Genomic DNA, 15,584 nt, shown 5'->3' on the forward strand with positions numbered 1-15,584 from the left:
TGTCCCAAGTGTCTTGATCTTATAAGAATCAATATTAAAAGGTTGTGAATCTCACACAAAAATCCAAGAGTATTAAAACAAGTCCATACCTGCTCAGTGTGTGGGTCGAGTTCTGTGATTCCTAGGTCTGATCCCACAAGCACTGTCCCTGTATCTGTACGTACAGTCAGACACTGAGGTTTCCCCAGACCCTGCCACCCGCTGCAGTGCAGGCTGTGCAGCAATTTCAGATTCCGCATGGCTGGTGCTGTGAAGGCTTTTCAAAACAAGCAGAGAGAAATGTGAACTCACACAACAAATCAGTGATATGATTCAAACAAAGTAGAAACAAACAATTCATAGAATCACAGAACTAACATAATACTGACAAAAGGCAGGGGTGTGGAACTAGGCACAACTGCTGTATCAAAGAGCCAACTTTGGCATTATGGCCTGAATGGCCCTCTTCCATGCTAGAAGTTCCCATGATTGTTAAAATACTAAACGGAAAACAAAAATTCCGATGGCCTAATGCATAAAAGTACTCTCTGACATAGAACTTCAGTGCCCTGGACCAACATTCACCTCTTAAACAACCTCATATAACAGATTATCCAGTCATACCATTGCTGGGTTTGTGGGAGCTTGCTGCATGCAAATTGACTGCTACATCTCCTACAACAGCGATTGCACTTCAAAATAGTACTTCATTGTCTATGAAGTGAATTGGGATGTCCTGAAGTAGTCGAAATATAGAAAATAGGAGTAGACCATTTGTCCCCTCGAATCTGCTCTGCCATTCGATATGATCATGGCTGATCCTCTACCTCAACGCCATACTCCCGCTCTCTCCCCATACCCCTTGACACCTTTAGAATCTAGAAATCTATTTCCTTCTTAAATATATTCAGTGACTTGGCCTCCACAGCCTTCTGTGGTGGAGAAGTTTCTCCACATTTCAGTCCTAACTGGCCTACCCATATCCTGAGACTGTGACCCTTTGTTCTAGACCCAGCCCCTTGTTCCCAGTCATTCCTGCATCCAGTCTGTCCAGCCCTGTCAGAATTTTATACGTTTCAATGAGATCCCCTCTCATTCTTATAAGCTCCAGTGAATATAGGTCATGCAAGGTGCTTCATAAATGCAAAAGTGCTTCTTCTTCCTGGCAGGGTGCAGCCCCCAAGTTTGATGCGCAGTCCGTTATCTCTAACTAAGATCATTTAGATCGCTGCAATCGGCCTCAGTGCCACTGGAGTAGATAGGTGATATTAAAAAATCTGGGCTCGTACACTCTGGTATTCAGCAAAGTTGCCTCCCTCCCTGTTCCATGTGTGGGGACAAGTATTGCCAGGATTGGGTCCATCACAGTAATACAACTATCAGATCAAATCTCATAAGTAAACAGCCACATGAATCAGCTGGGGGGGGGATGCGTAGAAAAGAGAGAAAATTGTGGCGGGGGAAGAGAGCAATGAAAGCTAGAAGCAAGTAACTGTATTCAAGAGCTGAAGGCTGTACATGGTGGTATGACGCTATCCTTGCTGTACACGTTCCAACACCACCACCCCCAAAAAGCCAGCTCAGCCTTTGGCCGAATGCAGAAAAGAGTATTTGAGGGCCAGGATCTCAAAGCTGAGAATAGGGTCATGGTTTTCCAGGCAGCAGTGATCCCCGTGCACCTATGTGCTTCGGAGACTCAGACAACCAACAACAGGCACCTCAAAGCACTGGAGAAGTACCACCAACAGTGCCTTTGCAACATCCTACAAATCTGGTCGCAATATTGGCAGTCCAACAGTAGCATCCTCTCCCAGGACAAGCTGCCCGGCATCGCAGTGCTAATTACTCAAACACAGCTCCGCTGGGCAGGGCATGTTATTCGTACGCCTGACACTGGACTCCCGAAGCAACTGCTCTATACGGAACTTGGTCATAGCAGGAGACTCCCAAGAGGGCAGTGGAAACACTTTATCCTCAAAGCATTCCTGAAGAGATCAAATATCCCCACTGGCTCATGGGAGACTGTAGCTTGTGACCGACCGAAGTGGAGATAATGTTTCGGGAAGCCACCAAACACATCTGAGGAAGGATCAAACAGACCCGAAACCTTAACTTGGTTTCTCCCTCCGCAGATGCTGTCAGGCCTGCTGAGTTTTTCCAGCATTTTCTGTTTTCACATCAAGAGACTCCATCGGGAATGCACGGAGGCTTCTAAGGGCACAAACTCCCAAACACACCCCATCTACCCAACCCTTCTAGCACCACCTGCCCCGCATGTGGCAGAGTCCGCAGATCATGCATTGGCCTTATCGACCATCTCAAAGCCCATCGAACCGGAGTGGATCCTGAGGGACTACCTGAGAAGAAGGAGACACGTTCTATATTTTTAACCAGCTGTGGAGAAGGGTTCCCCCACTCAATGGCACAGACTCTGCCTGGATTTATCTGCTCACTTGCTGGCACAGAGTTTGGCCAGGAGTCAGTAACTCATTCAGAGACACAGGACTCTCACAGGTGATGGCGCCGATACCAGTTCTGGTGCACCAGTCTCATCGCACAACACACCCAGAAACTAAACACTAAGTAAATCGGAATACCACAGAATGAGAGGCAGCAGCACCTCCGCATGCTCTGGCTGGGGGAGGGGATCCCAGTCTCTCTCTCTCTCACACACACACCGGCCGCCACTATGAACCGCAAACACACCGAGCAGCTGATGGAGACTCTCCCCCCACCGCTTTCTCTCCGGCCTCAATACGCTGAAATCCCGGCAATTTTCCCTCTTTCAGTCCTGCAGCAAATATTCCTCCCCTTTCCCTACTTCAGCAGCCATGCCAGGCCCGGCTGACCTCTGACCCCACCAACAACAACAACAACAACCCCTCTCCTCCCCCAACAGCCGCCCCTGGAGCCGGGGAGGACTCATTGCAGCGCTCCCAACCAAAACATAGCAGCACTGGGAATGCTGTACTGGCTGCAATTATAACTGGGAATATTGTACAATACTAGCTGCAATAATAATTGGGAATACTGTACAATACTGGCTGCAATAATAACTGGGAATACTGTACAACACTGACTGCAATTATAACTGGGAATACTGTACAATACTGGCTGCAATTATAACTGGGAATACTGTACAATACTGGCTGCAATTATAACTGGGAATACTGTACAATACTAGCTGCAATAATAACTGGGAATACTGTACAAAACTGGCTGCAATTATAACTGGGAATACTGTACAACACTGACTGCAATTATAACTGGGAATACTGTACAACACTGACTGCAATTATAACTGGGAATACTGTACAATACTGGCTGCAATTATAACTGGGAATACTGTACAACACTGACTGCAATTATAACTGGGAATACTGTACAACACTGACTGCAATTATAACTGGGAATACTATACAATACTGGCTGCAATTATAACTGGGAATACTGTACAATACTAGCTGTAATAATAACTGGGAATACTGTACAACACTGACTGCAATTATAACTGGGAATACTGTACAATACTGGCTGCAATTATAACTGGGACTACTGTACTGCCTACAATTTTAACAGGGAACACTGTACAATATTGGCTGCAATCTTTTGAATTAATTCACGGGATGTGGGCTTCGCTGGCTGGGCCAGCATTTATTGCCCATCCCTATTATAACTGGGAATACTATACTGCACTTTCTGCAATTGGGAATACTGTACTGGCTGTAATTATAACTGGGAATAGTGTGCTGTCATGTACTGGCTGTAATTATAATTGGGAATACTGTACAGTATGCCATTTATACCTGGGAATACTCTATGGCATGCGCTGCAACTATAACTGGGAATATTGTATTGCACTGTCTACAATTATAATGGGGAATACTGCATTGTAATAGCTGTAATTATAACTGGGAATACTGTACTGTACTGGGTGAAATTATAACTGGGAATACTATATTGTACTGTACTGGCTGCAATTATAACTGGGAATATTGTGCTGGTCATAATTATAAGACCGTATTGTAATAGATGTAATTATAACTGGGAATACTAACTCTACTGTACTGACCATAATCATAACTGGGAATATTGTGCTGTACTGGTCGTAATTATAGCTGGGAATACTGTGTGGGCTGCAATTCTGTGGCTCCAGGGTCAGCCTGCTGCATCACCTGAGGACACATGAATCATGAAGCCAAACAGGCATCATCCTCATTTCGAGGGACTGACAGTGGCAACTACATTGGTCTGGCAGCTCCTCAATGTAAAAATTCTCATCCTTACTTTCAAACCCCTCTATGCCTGGTGCTCTCCCCTCCCTATCTATAGCTTCTGTCAACCCTACAATCCTCCACGATCTCTGCATTCCTCCAATTGTAACTGCTTGAGTATCCCTGGTTTCCTTTGCCTTACCATTGATGGCCCTGCTTTCCGTTGCTTGGGTCCTAAGCTCTGAAATTCTCTCCCTGAACCTCTCTACCTCTCTCCCCTCCTTTAAGGCATTCCATAAAACCTACCTGTTTGACCAAGCTTTTGGTGGGTGTTGGAAAACCTACGGTTGCAAATGCCAACAGCTTTAATGAAATAGAAAAGTGACTGTGCAGTTATCATAAAAGATATAAGCAGGAGTAGGCCATTTGGCCCTTTGAATGCGTTCTATTGTTCAACAAGATATCACAGAATCACAATTTCTTATGGCGCAGAAGAAGGCCATTTGGCCCATCATATCTGTGCGGGGTCTGCGAATGAGCAACTCACCTAGTCCCATTCTTCTCCCTGTAACCCTGCATATTCTTCCTTTTCAGATAACAGTCAAATTCCCTTTTGAATGCTTTTGAACCTGCCCCTGCCACACTCTCAGGCAGTGCATTCCAGACCGGAGCCACTCGCTGTGTGAAAAAGTTCCTCTTCGTATCACTATTGCTTCTTTTAAACTTTAAATCTGTGCCCTTCTGTTATCAATCCTTTCACCAGTGGGAATAGTTTCTCCCTATCCACTCTGTATGTCTCTCTGCCCCCAATCCATCTTTCCTCCCTGCGGGGTAGAGAATTCCGGAGATTCACAACCCTCTGAGTGAAGAAATTTCTCCTCTTCTCAGCCCTAAATGGTCGACTCCTTATCCTGACACCGTGAACCACATGTTTTAGACCTCCCAGCCAGAGAGAAACATCTTCCTACGCCTACCCTGTCGCACCCTTTCAGAGTTGCTGTTTGTACCTGCTCTTTCCAGAACAACTTTACTAAGCTGAAAGTGAAACTGCCCGACTTTGATGATTGTAGCATGATGTTTTGCTTGCCTAGTGTTGAAACATTTGCTCTTTGGCTATGTACACTCAAGATGCAGTCCTTTTTATTTGTTCAACTGAACTTTGAACACACTGCCTTCATTCTAAACCAAACATTACCATTGTATTACTGATGTATAAGAATTGCAGAAAGAAGCATTATTCTTTGCTCCAGGATGAATTCTTTAAAATAGCTTTCCACTTTATTAAATTACACACTTAGGAATTTGCAATGTTGTAAACACGATGTTCCTAAGGCATTAGCTTGTTTGAACTGATTTCTGGAATTAAAAGTTTTGCAACTCGGTATTATGCAACTTTTTGCGGTCTGCAATATGACCTGAGTGTTGTCTTCGGTCACCCCGGTAACGTTGGGACAGCCCTCGCTTCTAATCTCCGCATTTCCGACCAATGGGATTTCCCGACGCAGTTTCTGGGAATGGGGTTTCGTCCCAAGTTCGTGTCGGTGTTCGCGTGCGCGCCGAGTCGGAAAATCGGGCGGCTAAGTGTGACAGCGCAGGTTCCGCCGGAGGCGAGATTTGGCGGAAAATCGCCTCTAACCACCTCCTCCTCAGGAAAGTCGGGGACGCTCAGCCTGGAATTTGTCGATGTGCCCGCGGCGCAACGTGAATGTATCTAAAGATCAGGGTGTGGAGACAGGGAAATTGGAAAGTGTATTGCGAATGATGATGTGGGCGCAGCATGGAGACAGGAAAGGCTGAGCTGCCGGAAAAGGTCGAGGCTGAGTTATTATTCTACGTATCAGTAGATAAAATACCACAAATTAACGAGAATTAAATGGACCAAGTTTTTTGGGGTGTGTGAAATGGACCAAACTTATCGCCAAGATTTGCTTTTTTCACTCAAGTTGGTTTGAGGTGCAAAACTCTCTTTGGAGCCAACTTCGCCCTTGTTTTAATGGATCGAGGGGAACTGTCCTGAGATTATTGTGCTTGGACATTTCCCAAGCCTGTTTCGTGCTATTTCCCGCACGGATGGGATAAACCAGTTTAGCATTGAGAAAGCGGTGCGCTTGAAATGTTAATCCTGCATGTGGGACCTCAGTGACATATTTGCCTATTGTCCACATTTTCACTCTCCATAGTGCTGGTGTGTATTTGTTGGGCAATAATGATGGCAGATGAATTGGAACTGGGCAAGGCTGGTCAAACCGAAAAGTCGCTGGAAATCCCAGCTTGCGGCGACATGAACCAAGAGGCAGCTTCGGCCAAGAAGGACGAGCCCGATGACTTGGCGAACTATCTGGAACTGAAGCCGGAAGAGCGGCGCCTGGGCAAAAAACTCTGCGGGTACCTCAACAAGCTGGGGGGCAAAGGACCACTGAAAGGCTGCAAGACTCGCTGGTTTGTCTTCGACCAGAAAAGCTGCCACCTGTATTACTTCCGAACAGCCCAGGACAGCAGCCCGCTAGGGAGCATGGACTTGTCGAAAGCTGCCTTCAACTACTGTTTGGAGGCAGAGGAAGGAACATTTGAAATCACAACTCCCGTGAAGGATTATACCCTGAAGGTGAGTGTTGCATTGCAGGCTTGTTATGTTGTTGACCAGTGATGCCGGTTAACATTCGAAGTTTGTAATTTTTAACAAAAAAAACATGTTTAAAGAATATGAGACTATTTGTCTTATTCACAGACCCACTCACCGGCTTTCTGATCAACCAGGGGTGACCTCTTGTTGAGAATTAAATATTTGACTGTGAAACAAGCTAATTAGGTTTTGGTGCCTGAAAGAGTATATTTTTCTTTCTGTCTGTGTCTGCCTCTCTGCCAGTCTGTGTCTGCCAGCCTGTGTCTGCCTCTCTGCCAGCCTGTGTCTGCCTGTCTGCCAGTCTGTGTCTGCCCTTCTGCCAGCCTGTGTCTGCCAGTCTGTGTCTGCCTCTCTACCAGTTTGTGTCTGCCTGTCTGCCAGTCTGTCTGCCTGCCTCTCTGCCAATCTGAGTCTGCCTGTCTGTATCCTGCCTCTCTGCCAGTCAGTGCCTGCTTGTTTGTGCCTGCCTCTCTGCCAGTCTGTGTCTGCCTGTCTGTCTCTCTGCCTGCCTGTGTCTGCCTCTGTCTGTGCCTTTACTTTCTCTTTCTCTCTTTTTCTATACAATGTTAGCAGTTTACAATGTATCTGAAATATTGACTAACTAATGGTTGAGATGGGCTTTTAAAAACATGTAACATTGGACATTGCAAAACATATTGATCTCCTTTAAGTTTCCATTCTCATGGCTTATAATATGGAAAAATAAAATGACTTATGAAAGATGCAGGAGATTCAGTGTGCAGTTTTTGCAATATTTTGAAAATTTTCCAGTAATTACAGATTTTGCCTTCAAGCATCGAGAAGCTATGAGGCAATTTCTGACAACTACTTAACTTGCTAACTTCTGTAAGGCAATGCAGTGTTTGAAACTACTCAAAGCAATTATTACCAACTCTTCACCTTTCACCTACTACAAGCAAGTCATTACTTTTGCCTTGCTGGGTACATGGAATTGTTTAGAAAGAAATATGGAAAGCAAATCATCATTTTAATAGAGTAGCATTTGATTTTTAGATATCGTATAAAGTGAAGCTTGGGTGACTTATCTGCAAGATTTAGTTATCCATTTCCTGAGTAAATACATTGCTTATCAGTAACAATTTTATGCAGTGGTGCATGAACCACATTTAATTTGATGCAAATGGTTGTGCATTTTGGTTTTGTGTGAAACTCTGCTGGAACAGCAAAACCAAAGTGACATTTCGAATGTGGTGCAAGTGCAGGGGGGATAGTTTCCTATTGAGGAAGTGGCATCTTCCAGCGCTCTCCTGATTGCTTAGCTGAGCCTGACCAGCTAGGCAGGTGGTGGAGGTAGTGCTAGTGAGTTTAGAGATGAAGATGGGCTGCTAAAACATGTTCCTCATGACTAACACAGAATTGGTCAGGTCTGTAAATGGACTGCCTTCCCTATGGGCAGCAGAGTATAAGAAATAGGAGCTAGAGTAGGCTATTTGGCCCTTTGAGCCTGCTCCACTGTTCAATAAAATCATTGCTGATCTTTAACCTCAACTCCGCCTTCCTGCACTATCCCAATATCCCTTAATTCCTTTGGTACTCAAAAATCTGTCGACTTCTATCTTCAATGACATTCAATGACATAGAGCATCCACAGTTTTCTGAGGTAGCGAATTCCACAGATTCACCACCCTCTGAGTGGAGAAATTTCTCCTCATCTCAGTCCTAAATGGCCGACCCCTTATCCTGAAACTGTGGCCGTGTTCTAGATTCCCCAGCCAGCAGAAACATTTTCTCAGCATCTACCATGTCAAGTCCCTTCAGAATTTTATGTTTCAGTTGGATGATCTCACATGCTTCTTAACCCCAGGGAGTCTAGCCCATTCTGCTCAATCGCTCTTCATTGGACTATCCCTCATCCCAGGAACCAGTCCGGTGAACTTTCATTGCACTCCCTCTAGTGTTAAGGAGACGAAAACTGCACACGGTACCCCAGCTGTGGTCTCACCAATAGCCTGTATAATTGCAGTAAGATTTCTTTACTCTCCTCCTCCAATCCCTTTGTGACAGAAGTTAACATAGCATTTGCCTTTCTAATTGCTCAGTGTACCTGCATGTTAACTTGCTGTGATTCATGTAGAAGGACGCCCAGGTCCCTCTGAATGCAAGTATTTCCTAACCCCTCACCATTTGTGGATTTCATGGAATTTGGAAACACACTGGAAAAATGATGTGCGCATCCTTTGTGGGATGTTGAAGATGTTGTATTGTATGTTTTCTACACCGTATTCACTTTAGATGACTTTATGGGTATGCTTCCATCTGATCCACTCTGACACGAGACTAATCAGTCCAGCTAAGTACTAGGATAAAAACAAAAAGCTAAAAGCTACTGCGGATGCTGGAAATCCAAAACAAAATAAAAACAGAATTACCTGGAAAAACTCAGCAAGTCTGGCAGCATCGGCGGAGAAGAAATCAGTCAACGTTTCGAGCCCTCATGGCCTTCTGCTGAAGGGCCATGAGGGCTCGAAACGTTGACTGATTTCTTCTCCGCCGATGCTGCCAGACTTGCTGAGTTTTTCCAGGTAATTCTGTTTTTATTTTGTTTCAGCTAAGTACTAGGTTTGAAGACACTCTGTAGCTTCCCTTCAACTATTTTTATGGAATGAATCAAAAAGACTTCAGGCCTTATGTTGGAGAATTACACAGGATGACAACATGGAGATGGTCTATTTGGCACAACCTTTCCTGTGGGGTGGCTATCCTCATTGTTAATTCCGTGTGCTTGTCCTGTTCCTGTGTGCCTTTATTCCCCTTTTAATAAGGCATCTCTTCAACATACTCTTAAATAGTGACATAACCTCTGCTTCAATCACTAACTTCAGTCATGCATGCCACAGCCTCGCAACCCTCTGTAATGTTTCGCCTGCTCTCGCTCTGAAACCTCTTACATTTAATCTGTCCCCAACAATGCTGAAGAAGAATGTTATTTGGTAGAGCAGTCAGTCCAGACATTCGGTACCAAGCTGTTGACCTGGGGTTGCAGCAACACTTTGAGCACGGTCCAGTCTTCATTCAGAGCGGCTTTATTCAAATTTTCTGATAATTTAAAAAGAATTAGTGCTAAATTTCTACTTCCTGTGGTTTACATCATGGAATCTTACTGCATGGAAGGAGGCCATTCAGCCCATCAAATCTGCCTCTCCTTTGAAGAACAATCCAGTTTAATTCCACTCCACTCCTCCCCTTTCTCCATGTCCCTGCAGTTTTTTTTTCCTCTCATTCAAGAATTCATCCAATTTCCCTTAGGAATGCTATGATTTAATCGATTTCCACCACCCTGTCAGACAGCGCATTCCAATTCCTAATCACTTTTTAAAAAAAAATTTGGACAACTCAAATGCCTTCATTGCAAAAAGAATGATGTTGAATTATCAGGAGGCGGGGTTGACTGTGTGCAGAGCTTCTTACATATTCTATTTATCCCTTCATTAAGGTGAAGCAAGTGGGCAGTGCTACAGCAGCTGCCCGCCCATGTTCATGGCATTATACAGTATGGAAGGAGGACATTCAGTCCATTGTGCCTCTTCGGAAGAGCTATCAATTAAGTCCCATGCCCCCTACTCTTTGCCCATAGCCCTGCAATATTTCTTCCTTTTCAAATATATATCCAGCTCCCTTTTGCAAGTTGCTATTGAATCTCCTTCCACTGCCCTTACAGGCAGCGCATCTAGCTGCTTAATTGCATCCTAATACAGCAATGCTTGATGCAGCTGAAATGGGTGTCACTATCAGTGTTGCTTTCTTTTTTAAAAAAGGTAAGAAAACGTATAATTTGCTAGAATTACGATCAATTTTGTTTTATTTGGTTTCTTCTGCCTTTAAATATGTCATTGTTCAGCTGAAAGGTCAAACTGCCATCCTGGCTTTCTGTTCTTGTGCCTAGTTTAGTCATTAAAAGTCCGACGGTGCCATTCCAAACCAAGCAGCGTTTTCTGTGCCCTGGACACTTTTTCCTTGGCTTATGCCATCAATCTGTATGTGGCTGACCATTCTTTCCATGGTACATTCTGGGATATCGCTGATGCATAAGTGACTGCTTGGCTTGCTTAAATGACCAAAGTCACTGAATTCCTTGGCGTGCATTATTTAAAACACCTGGAGACATTTTGATGTGAAAAGTATTCTACCAATGCTATAATTCCTGAAATATTGTGAGAAACCCTAACCAGATAGAGCGTGAACAAATTAATCATTCTCCATGCAAGTGACACAGCTGTATGTGTGATTTGTGCAGTTCTCTACATTGCTAGCTTGAATAATTTGTCCAAGTCAGGTTCCTTCATTGTTGCCACTAGTCTTTATTGTTCAAACAGGAGTATCTAATAGATATCTATCTGACTATATTTTGAATATTAGCCCATTTCCCATTGCATTGTACAAAGTAAATCAGTGGAAATTGTCTCTTAACTGTCTGGTATTTTCATACAGAAACTTATACTATTCACCCTTATCTCCATCCTACTACTTATCGCACAGCACAAGAGGAGGCCGTTCATCCGATCATGCCTACAATGGCTCTTTGAAAGAGCTACCTAATTAGTCCTACTCCCCTGCTCTTTCCCCCATAGCACTGCAAATCTTACTTTTCAGTCATTTATTTAATTCTCTTTTAAAGTTTGCTGCTGAATCTCATTCCGCCATCCTTTTAAGCAGTACATTCCAAATCACCCTCCCTTTCTCTCTATCCTCCTTTCTCCCTCTGACATGCTCTCTCACCCCTCCCCTCTTTCTTCCCACCCTACACCCATTGAGTTCCCTGATGGACATGAACTCAGTATTCAGAGCACATGCCTCCCTCTCGCTGTGATGCCCTCAAGACAGCTTTGTGCAAGGTTGGAAGTGGCCATTTCTTCAGTACTACTTGTATTATTCAGAGAATGAGAGCAACAGAGAAGGAGACCATTCAGCCCATCATGTCTGTTCTGGAAGTTTGGTAATTTTCTAACTACTTTCATTGCTCTTTCCCATTGCCTCTGCAAATATTTTCCATTTAAAAAAGCTTAAATGCTTTGATTACCCCTCTTGCAAAACTGGTTAATTAATTTGTTTGCGTAAGTGTAAACTAATTGTGCATCACATTACCATTTGTGATCTTACAATGATTGGGACGTCTAACATGAGCTCATAGACTTGTCTGGATTAATCGTAACTCATGTATTTTGGCATGATTCTACACCATTGCCCAATTGATAGATAATAAGGTGGTGACAAAGAGGGAGTTTTGAAGTTTACAGCACTATGGAAGGGAGTATTTAGACAAATATGAGCTGATCAGAGAGTCAGCACAGAATGGTGAAGGATAGATCATGCCTGACTAATGGGGTTAAAATATTTTGTGGGTGTCACTAACTTGGTGTCTATGGTTATTATCTGTATGGGCCTCCAGAAGGTGTTCAATAAGTAGTCACTTGACAATGCAGAACGTGAGTGTTGCTGGAAAAACGAGGCATGCTGCTGAGGCTTTTCATCTTGCACTCATCAGAACAGATGCAAGAATACCAAATTTCAAAGGGAGCAGCAATTGATACTGCATTAGAAAAGGGTGCTGATTGGTTGGCAAGTCGACTCTGTCAAAGTGTTGCCATGGAGACTTATCAGTACGGCTCGCAACATGGCTGACCTACACTTGCGAGAAGCTCCGTATATTTATACGAAGGGTCCTGTCCTTTGCAGGCAAAAGGAACATGTCAAGCAGTTTGTCTTTATTGAAGTTTAAATAAAATACATGGGAGGCAATAGTTCCCTGGTGCATTAGCATTTGATAAGGTTCCACACAAGAGATGATCAAAATACAAGAAGACATTAGAAAACTGGTAGACTGGGCAGTTAATTGGCAAATTAATTTTAACATAGGTAAGAGTGAGGTGATACACTTTGGCAAGAAAAACAAATGTCATCTCCATTGTAGATAATAGATAAATGAATGAGATGGAAGTGCAAAGGGATCTGGGGGTATGGGTGAACACATCATTAAATGCAACTTCACTGGCTAGCAAAGCAATTAATATGTTAGAAAAACACTAGGATTTATTTTTAGGAGTACAGAATTCAAAAGTAGTGAAGTTATGTTAAACTTGTACAGGACCCTGGTTAGGCTGCACATAGATTACTGTGCACAGTTCTGGCCTCAGTACTAAAAGGACAATGAAGTACTGGGCAAAATGCAGAAAAAGGATTTACAAGGCTGGTACCAAAACTGAGAGATTACAGCTATCAGGAAAGATTGAGCAGGTTGTTTTTTTTCCCTTTAGAGAGGAGAAGACTTAGAGGAGCCCTGATAGAGTAATCTGAAAGAGGTCTTTAAGGTTATGATTGAGTTGGACAGCATAGATTTGGAGGGAATGTCTCCACTTGTTGGAGAGTCCAAAACTAGGGCCATAAATACAGGATCATTATTAATAAATTGAATAGGGGAATAAAGAACAATCCCTTTACTCAGGGAGTAACTAGAACGTGGAACACACTGCCACAGGAACTAATTCAGACAAATAGCTTACATGCTTTGAAAGGAAAACAAGTTGAGTGCTTGAGAGAAAAGGGAATAGAAAGATATGTTGAAAGGCTGAGATGAGGTAGATCGAATGGAGGAGACTCGTGTGGAATATAAACACCTGCGCTGACCAGTTAGGCCGAGTGGCCTGTTTCTGTGCTGTATAGTCTACGTAAAAATGAAAGCCCATAGAATGGGAAGTAATTATACCTGACAAAGTCGAAAATTGCCCAGGAATACTGCCCAATCAGCCTACTTCCAATCATCAGCAAAATGAAGAAAGGTATCATTGACTACGATCGAGGCCACTTGCTTAGCAATAATTGGCCTGCTGCTCAACTTGGGTTCCACCAGGATCACTCAGCTCTTGACCTCATGATAAACTTGGTCCAAAGATGGACAAAGGAGCTGAGCTCTAGAGGTGAGGTGGGAGTGACTGCTCTTGACATCAGGGCAACATTTGACTGACTTTCCAATCCTCACTAGATACAGGCGAGATCCCAGAGGATTAGAGGTCTGCGAATGTTGTACCATTATTTAAAAAGGGTGCGAGGGTTAGGCCAGAAAATTATAGGCCGGTCAGTTTGACTTCAGTGGTGGGCAAATTATTGGAAACAATTCTGAGAGACAGGATAAACTGTCACTTAGAAAGTCATGGATTGATCAGGGATATGGTTTTGTCAGGGGAAGATTATGTCTTCCTAACTTAATAGGATTTTTTGAAGAAGTAATGAGGAGGATTAATGAGGGTAGTGCAGTGGATGTTGTCTACTTGGATTTTAGTAAGGCATTTGACAAGGTCCCACATGGCAGACTGGTCAGGAAAGTGAGATCTCATGGGATACAGGGAAGGTGGCAGGTTGGATCCAAAATTGGCTCAGTGACAGGAAACAAAAGGTAATGGTCAATGGATGTTTTTGCGAATGGAAAACTGTTTCCAGTGGTGTTCCACAGGGCTCAGTGTTGGGGCCCTTGCTGTTTGTTGTATATATTAATGATTTAGACTTAAATGCAGGAGGCACAATTGGGAAATTTGCAGATGACACAAAAATTGGCCATGTAGTTGATAGTGAAGAGGATAGCTGTCGACTTCAGAGCGATATCAATGGTTTGGTTGAGTGGCTGGAGAAGTGGCAAATGGAACTGAATCTGGAAAAGTGTTTGGTAATGCATTTGGGGAGGGCAAACAAAGCAAGGAAGCACACAATAAACAGTAAATTATTGAGAGAGGTTGAGGAAGTGAGAGACCTTGGAGTGCATGTCCACAGGTCCTTGAAGGTGACAGGGAAGGTGGTCAAGAAAGGACATGGAATGCTTTCCTTTATTGGGCGAGGTATTGAATACAAAAGCAGGGATGTAATGATGGAACTGTATAAAATGCTGGTTAGGCCACAGCTGGAATTTTGGGTACGGTTCACATTACAGGAAGGACATAGTTCCTCTGCAGAGAGTGCAGAGGAGATTTACAAGAATGTTGCCAGGGCTTGAAAATTGCAGCTATGAGGAGAAATTGGATAGGCTGGGGTTGTTTTCCTTAGAACAGAGGAGGCTAAGGCGTGACCTAATTGAGGTGTACAAAATTATGAGGGGCCTAGGTAGGGTAGACAGGAAAGACCAGTTTCTCCTAGCTGAGGGGTCAATTATCAGAGGGCATAGATTTCAGATAATTGGTAGAAGGAATAGAGGGGAATGAGGATAAATTTTTTTACCCAGAGGGTGGTGGGCGTTTGGAATTCACTGCCTAAGTTGGTTGAGGCTGAAATGCACAATTCATTTAAAAGGTACCTGGATCTGCACCTGAAGTGCTGTAACCTGCAAGACTACAGACCAGGTGCTGGAAAGCGGGATTAAAATGAGCCGCTAGTTTTTTTTTTTGGCCAGCACAGACACAATGGGCTGAATGGCCTCTTTCTGCACTGTAGCTTTTCCATGGTTCTATGGTTTTGACTGAGTGTGGCACCAAGGAGCCCTAGCAAAATTGATGTCAGTGGGAAGCAGGGGGAAAACTCTGCACTGTTTGGAGTCGTACCTAGCATAAAGGATGATGGTTGTGGTTGTTGGAGGTCAATCATCTCAGCCCCGGGACATTGCTGCAGGACTTCCTTACCCTTCCTCAGGGTAGTGCCCTAGGCCCAACCATCTTTCGCTGCTTCATCAAATGACCTTCCCTCCATCATAAGATCAGAAATGGGAATGTTTGCTGATGATTGCAGTATTCAATTCCATTTGCAACTCCTCATATACTGAAGCAGGCAGT

At 43.8% G+C, this 15,584-nt stretch overlaps 2 protein-coding genes across 4 annotated transcripts in view; one reads left to right on the top strand and one right to left on the bottom strand.

The window, feature by feature from the left end:
- The window catches only part of elp1 (elongator acetyltransferase complex subunit 1), a 78,249-nt gene extending 75,417 nt beyond the window's left edge, over positions 1 to 2,832 (bottom strand). Inside the window, exons 1-2 of the mRNA XM_078529508.1 lie at positions 2,686 to 2,832; positions 90 to 256 (exon numbers count right to left, since the gene is read on the bottom strand). Of these exons, the coding sequence (XP_078385634.1) occupies positions 90 to 239 (150 nt within the window). The 5' untranslated portion in view covers positions 240 to 256; positions 2,686 to 2,832. The remainder of the gene's footprint in view (positions 1 to 89; positions 257 to 2,685) is intronic.
- Positions 2,833 to 6,193: 3,361 nt separating this feature from the next.
- tbc1d2 (TBC1 domain family, member 2) overlaps positions 6,194 to 15,584 on the top strand; it is a 69,329-nt gene continuing 59,938 nt past the window's right edge. For all 3 annotated transcript variants that reach the window (XM_078529530.1, XM_078529548.1, XM_078529539.1), the window contains exon 1: positions 6,194 to 6,798. In XM_078529530.1, the coding sequence (XP_078385656.1) occupies positions 6,400 to 6,798 (399 nt within the window). In that variant the 5' untranslated portion in view covers positions 6,194 to 6,399. The remainder of the gene's footprint in view (positions 6,799 to 15,584) is intronic.

Source organism: Cetorhinus maximus, chromosome 2 (assembly GCF_964194155.1).
Source record: "Cetorhinus maximus chromosome 2, sCetMax3.hap1.1, whole genome shotgun sequence".
Classification (NCBI taxonomy): domain Eukaryota; kingdom Metazoa; phylum Chordata; class Chondrichthyes; order Lamniformes; family Cetorhinidae; genus Cetorhinus; species Cetorhinus maximus.